General features: G+C 39.1%; 1 protein-coding gene across 2 annotated transcripts in view; it reads right to left on the reverse strand.

Annotated features, from left to right (window-relative positions):
* Nucleotides 1-280: 280 nt before the first annotated feature.
* Nucleotides 281-6,932, reverse strand: part of LOC109921045 (sodium/potassium-transporting ATPase subunit beta-1-interacting protein 3) — a 395,549-nt gene continuing 388,897 nt past the window's right edge. For both annotated transcript variants that reach the window (XM_048595878.1, XM_048595877.1), the window contains one exon: nt 281-3,569. In XM_048595878.1, the coding sequence (XP_048451835.1) occupies nt 3,556-3,569 (14 nt within the window). In that variant the 3' untranslated portion in view covers nt 281-3,555. The remainder of the gene's footprint in view (nt 3,570-6,932) is intronic.

Raw genomic sequence — 6,932 nt, forward strand, 5'->3', positions numbered from 1 at the left:
ATGCTAAGGGGTGATCTTAGAGAGGTTTATAAATTCATTAGGGTATTGATAGGGTGAATGGACAGGGTCTTTTCCCCGGGGTGGGAGAGTCCAAAACTAGGGGGCATAAGTTTAAGGTGAGAGGGGAAAGATTTAAAAGGGACCTAAGGGGCAGCTTTTTCACGTAGAGGGTGATGTGTGTATGGAAAGAGCTGCCAGAGGAAGTGGTGGAGGCTGGTACAATTACAACATTTAAAAGACATCTGGATGAGTACATGAATAGGAAGGGTTTAGAGGGATATGGGCCAAATGCTAGCAAATAGGACTAGATTTATTTAGGATATCTGATCGGCATGGATGAGTTGAACCGAAGGGTCTGTTTCTGTGTTGTACATCCCAATGACTCTGACTGTGAAAACAAGTTTGTCAAGCAGTTGCAACGTTTGATTTTGACATTAATAGAGTGGAAAGTGATAATGCTAAAAGTTGGGCATTCAGCTCTGTCAGCAGAGTTTCAGGAAAGTTGTTAGTTTGGGCACTGTATTCCTGTGCCATCTGTGTTGGGGAGGGGCTGTGCCCGTGCTGACAAAAGACCAATCTGAGCAGCTTCCTGCTGCACCACGGCTGCAAAGTTATCAGCAACTTCTTTCTTTACCTGACAACAAGCTACTGCTTCAGGCGTTGGTCTTCTCCGGGATCGATCACTTTCGCTTGGAATTGTTTCAAATCCCTTCAGAATGCCTCGAGACTACATGTGCTAACTCTGAGTGAATGAGAGTTCCTTGTGAAGAGATATGGGAATGAATTCAGAAGTTTGGGAATTTCTCATGATCTGGAGGTTGGGGATAATCCATTCATTACATCTCCCGTTGCCAGGAAATGGCTGGGCTTACAAAAAGGGATGAAATCCTGGAATTGCTGGACTGATATCAGCCATAGAGAGGGGTCTTGGGCTGTCTGATCTTGATCATGATAAGAAATTTGGTGCTTGGGAGTTGCTAGCCTGTTTTGTTGGAGATATGCTTCCTGGTACATTAGGAAGTAAAGCTTCTCTTGAGAAAGTATTTCCAGAAAATATGTTTAGATTAAACTTAGATTTCTTTCCATCTTTGCAAAATGTATACAAAGTTCAACATCAGAAAATTCTGTTCATCTAAATTTCATATTCTGAATAAAATGCACCATCATTTTAGAATTTTGTATACAACAAATACGTATCACTGGTTCAGAGTTTAAACTTGAAATTGTTTGAATAGTCACTAAATGGGTTAGTCCCTCTCCCCCATTCTCCATAGATCAGACTGGACATTATGGTTAAGGTAAGTGGGCATTTATTTAACACCCACCCTGTTACAATAGCAGACAGAAAGCCTCATCCTTGTACATGAATTGTCCATTTGCTAATTTCATCAAAAGTAATTTCTAGACTTTAATATCCATATTATTGAATGCCCTCTTCAAACTGATTCGTTAGCCTAGACATTTAATTGGATTGTGTCTGTTGTATCGTGTAAGATGATACCTAAGGAATATGGAATAATGTGTTCAAGTATCTCATTCTTTAGAGATGAACTCCGCTAGAAAATCATGACACAGTCATCAAGGAGTGCTACTTAAAGGGTTCATTGATCTCATAACGGTTACTTGTTGGTTTGACATATTGCGTTGCTAGTTAATTGCTGAAGCTTCTCGCTATTTTGATTCTGGGAACAGCTTGGTTTTTATAGTGTGACATTATTTCTCTTGTTCTTTGGATGTGACTAGAGGAAGGGAGGTCAGTATAGCAGACCAGCCACACAGTGGATCTTTAGTGAACAGTTCCTATCTATCAACATCACTGAGTAGCAAGACCTCAGGTGCCATTCTTTCACCATGGGAAATATCAAAGAGCTGCATCATCTGCTGCAGCCATGACTCAGCCTTCAAACCATGGCATGGAAAGCAATTCCTATGACAGTTATGGACACAGTAGTCATTAATGTTTACACCAGGGATTATCCCAGGCTATGCCAGCTCAATGCTTAATGTGCAATCCACTATTGTATCAGGGGTCACTCAATTCCATGCCAGGAGTAACGTATTACATTCCCCAAATATGCGCAGCAGATGCATTTTCAAGGAATGCAGCTACTTTGTTGTAGCAGACAGCAAATCATGCAAGCTACAACCCATATTGTTGGCAACAATTACGACTCATTCATCCTGCACATGTCTTCTGTGTTGTTTTTGTTTCCCTAGCTAGCTCCCAATTCAGGTTAGTTTCCGGGCTTCAAGCAAGACTCATCAATCCTGCCAGTACTGTTGGCACACCAGCAATTGCAGACACAGCCTGGACAGGTAAACTTTAGTGCTGTGGGAAACTGTGTGGATTATCAGCTTGCATAAGCAAAGCTTGTACACACCTTGATATATTTCCTGATTTCTGGTCTTGGTTCAATATACTGCAATACTGCATTAAAATCCATGAAATGGAAGAGCACCGTTGACCACCAGTAACACCTTCTGCCGGAGTTCTTAGAAAACAACCGATCTAAGCAAATTTCAAGGACACCCCTCTCTCTTAATACACCAATAATGTCAGTATCATGTTCTTGCAATTGACATGCGAGTGCTTTTAAAGTAGAAGTGAAGGTGCTAGATTTCCCCTGACAGCTGTACCATTAATAAGCAGGGAGTGTTGTGCCTGGGGAAGTCTTTCATTGCTGAACCAAGGTGAGCATATGCATGCAGCCCAGGTCTTGCATGCTTCTTTTTCAGGTGAGGTCGAACATCTAGGCTGTGGAGTCTAGGTGCTGCCTGTGGATGTGCTCCAAGTGAAGGCTATAAGTATAGTTTTCTGTGGGCTCTGAAACAATGGGGAATGATTATAGACTGGATTTATCAATGTGGATATTACAATCATGCCACATGCTCTACTGAGCAGAAGAACATGAACAAGGTTTTCAACTACTCCAGTGAGAGGAACACAGCAATGATAAGAATAAAAGATTTCTTTTAATCACCTAATCTATAATCCATTGAATGGCCTAAAAGATGTTGCCCATAAAATATTTGTAACATTCACAAGACTACAAAATACGGGGGTGCTAACATCATCTTACAAATGTGTTAAGAGTTAATACTTCATAAATCCATTAAAAAAAGGTATTTTTGTACAAGTTGAAAACTGACTCATTCAAATATGCTACAGAGAAACAGTTGCTACCATCAGATTCACTTTCAGCACAAGTCCAGTTTTATGTTTTTCTGTTTCACAGTGGATTTTGCCTGAAACAGATCACTTGACTACTGAATTTACTGATTGCTTCAGTATATATATTTTAACTGGATGCTCCATATTAGATACTATTAATGTAGAGAATTGGACAAGAAACAGTCAGTAAGCAGAACCAAGTAGCATTTCTTAATCAACTTGGATATGCCTAAAAATTAGTCCTTGACTTGAGTTTTGATCAGAAATGAATTATTATGTGGGTGTACCTGCCCACACCTGATAATGTTTTCTCTTTGCTCGGAACTGTAGTTTGAAATACATCTTCAGCAGGAGCCCAGCTGTTCATGATCATTTGTTGTCTGTCATTTACTTTGACCTGAAACAGATGGAAAAAAATTCAGAATAAACAATATAAACATCATTGTTTTCAGGCTGTGCGAATTGTACGTTGACAACCTTAGTGTTGTCACCATAAAAAAGTCTAAAATAATTTCTTTATAAGTTTATGTAAAGAGTCTGAAGACATATCAATGTAAACATATAATTATAAATGCCTGTCATGATTGATCATTTGTGTCCTCCCAATCATTTAGTACAGTGCATGATATAGTTCTGAGTTCATATGAAACAGAAATGTTACAGAATTAATCTCTGGTGTGAGGAATGATTGCTTATGTTACAACAGGGAGTGGATATTAAAAATACAGATTCTTACTTTGTTGTAAAACAACCTTGGAGTATGTCTTGAGGCTATGAAAGGGCAGTATAGAAATGAAAGTGAATGAGCTCAATGTCACCGTGTTAGGTAAAGGAAATGAGTCAGGAATCCTTCTAACCTCCTTCAATTACTACGCAGTGACTCCTGCTGGAACATGCACATGTATTGGTATCAGTTTGAAAGGCAATCCTGTTGACTATGATGGTTCAATACTTTGCTGACTCTCAATAACTATGTTATGACATCAAGAATGACCCCTTGAGCAAAGTACTGGAAGGCTGCCAATGTTCCTGTAATAATACCCCAGGAAGAGTCAGTACTTCTGCTGAGTATGGAGGGCTATAGATAATTGAGTCCTATTTTCTGTGAAAAGATGTTTTGCCTTTTCATCTCTTTCAGACACGAGGGTGATGCTCTTTAGTCTAATGTAAGACCACAGTAATTCCTCTGTTTCTTATCAGAGGCATGTTTAGCACGGTGCATCTCGTTCAATTGCTGAAAAGAAAGACAGATTTTGTTGACGTATTTTGTCTTTCCTCCACCAGGACAATTCACAAGAAACACCAAAAATACCACTAATTAACAGGCCTAAGACTGTCACATTTCGCCCTGAAAAGTGCTCAGCCTACCTCACATTACCCTGGAAGGGTAAGGTAGTTCAAAAGGTTTGAGTGACAGTGGAGCTAGCTGTTCCATGCTGTTATTTTATAGTAGCAATACGCATGGTGCTTGCCACTGACACAATGCTGCTCTCAAACTGAAAATATGTTCTACCTATCACACTAATGAGTAATGTAGTGGTGTATGAATTTCAGCACCAGTATGATCCTAGATGTGTAGGTCCATCCCCTATACTGAAAGATCATGGAGAGAAATCAGAGTTAACATTTTGGATCCAGTGATCAAAGGTGACCCGAACTCTGATTTCTCTCTGCAGGTGCTGCCAGACCTGCTGAGCGTTTCCAGCAATTTCTGTTCTTGATTCTAATTTCCAGCATCAGCAGTTCTTTCGATTTTTATGTCAAATGGCATTTTGAGTGGCTGTTTGCTATGAAGTACTGACCATATCCAAATGGCCTGGTTTTGCAAAACTCAGAAACAACATCCAGTGATAGGGGGATTCTATGATAGAGCAACATTTGCTAAATAATTTTGAGTGTGCAAAGAATTAAGCTAACAACCAATTTAGGATTTGAGTCAGGCTTAAAATGTGGTGCACTCATGTTCCTGGAAGCTAGTTAAATCAATACATAGGGTCCTGTTCTTCTCACAGAATAAACATTCTGCCCCTTTTCAACTTTAAAAGTTAGATGTCAACCATTGTCTGGTTCATTTCTCAGGGCAATGAATCAAGAGTAAACCTGCTTGATTTAAAATTTCAATCTTGACAGATATCTGTCAGTTATAATTAACTTGTACATTCTCCATGGCAATAATTCTACAGATTGGAGACCACTTGCCAACCAGTCAGTACTGTCCTCTCATACAGTATAAATATATTGTTTCTTTGTGAAAATTCTTGAGTTATCCTAATGAAAAGCTTTGACAAAATGTGTCTTGATAAAATCTCGACTGAAGTTCTGAATTACCAAATGATTGTTAGTAAATTGACTCCATCAAGTTGGCCCTGGCTGAGTTCATACTGAACTTTACAGAAGATTTTCAGTGAGGCTGTAATTTGAACAGGGGTTTCCTGAATGGGAAATCATCCCTACAGCTCATCCTTTCCCACCATTCTAGAACCATATATGATGGTTGATGCTGGTCGTGTTAGCATGATCCAGGCTGAACTGGCAAAAGATGGCAAATGAACATTAAATTTAAAATATCAATGATTTACATTCACAATGCTATTCATCTCAAAGGAAAAAAATAAGTTGAAAGCCAAATGAAACAGGAAGAATTAAGACCTGGAGTTTCACAGAGTAAACATCAGTAAAATTCATTTATAACAGCTAAAGCAAGTTCAGAAGTAATGCAGTGGCTATGAAGCACTTTAGGACATGATGTAGAATTGAAATCGGATATATAAATGCAAGTTCTTTCTGTCAATAAGATATAATAAAATCTGCCGATAATCACTAATTTTGATTCAATATCTGGTCTGCCTGCAATAAGCATCTTCAATTAAATCTATGAATGTTTGCAATTAGCATCTAATGCTCATCGTCTATGCTGAAGAATAAAATTCAGGACATTTTTAAAAATATCAGACTTATTATTTCTTAAGGTTGAGTAATTTCTAAAAAAAGGACGATCAAGGCTTTTCAATATTTTTTTAAGAACTGAGCCTGAGCATTTTTTACTAATACTGAAAAGGTACTTTCCTAGCTCCCCATCTGAGGTAATTTTCCTAAACATTCCATCTGAGATGGTTTTCCAAGCCCCAGTTCTGAGCCCCACCTCCCTTTATTCCTTCTCTATTCTTCTTTATTCATTCTCCCTTTATTCCTTCTCTTTCTTTAATCTGCTAAACCCTCTTTAGTTTCCTTTCTCCTCCATCACTCACTTCCCACTTCCACCTTGCTCTGCCCCTATATTTTCATCCTCTCACCCCTACCTCTCAACAACCTCCTCCATATCTGCTTCACTCCTATTATCCTGTCCCAAATTATAAACTTTAAAATTTTAATACATTTCAAAGAAGGAAGTGAAAGCTCATATGTACCGTGTCTCCATTCAATGATGTGGAGGTGGCAGTGTTGGACTGGAGGGGGCAGAGTCGGAAGTCACACAACACCAGGTTATAGTCCAACAAGTTTATTTGACATCACAAGCTTTGTGACTTCACCTGACGAAGGAGCAGTGGTCCAAAAGCTTGTGATTTAAAATAAACCTGTTGGATGATAACCTGGTGTCATGTAATTTCTGACTGTCCATTTGATGAGTGCCGCAAGAGTTATTGTGAATTACTTGCAGATGGTGCACTAAGCCACTAGATGGCACAACTGCATCAAAGTGGAAGTAAGGCCTATTTTCAGAAAACAAGGCGTAGAGCTGGATGAACACAGCAGGCCAAGC

This window comes from Rhincodon typus, chromosome 4 (genome assembly GCF_021869965.1).
Source record: "Rhincodon typus isolate 14 chromosome 4, sRhiTyp1.1, whole genome shotgun sequence".
Taxonomy (NCBI): Eukaryota; Metazoa; Chordata; class Chondrichthyes; order Orectolobiformes; family Rhincodontidae; genus Rhincodon; species Rhincodon typus.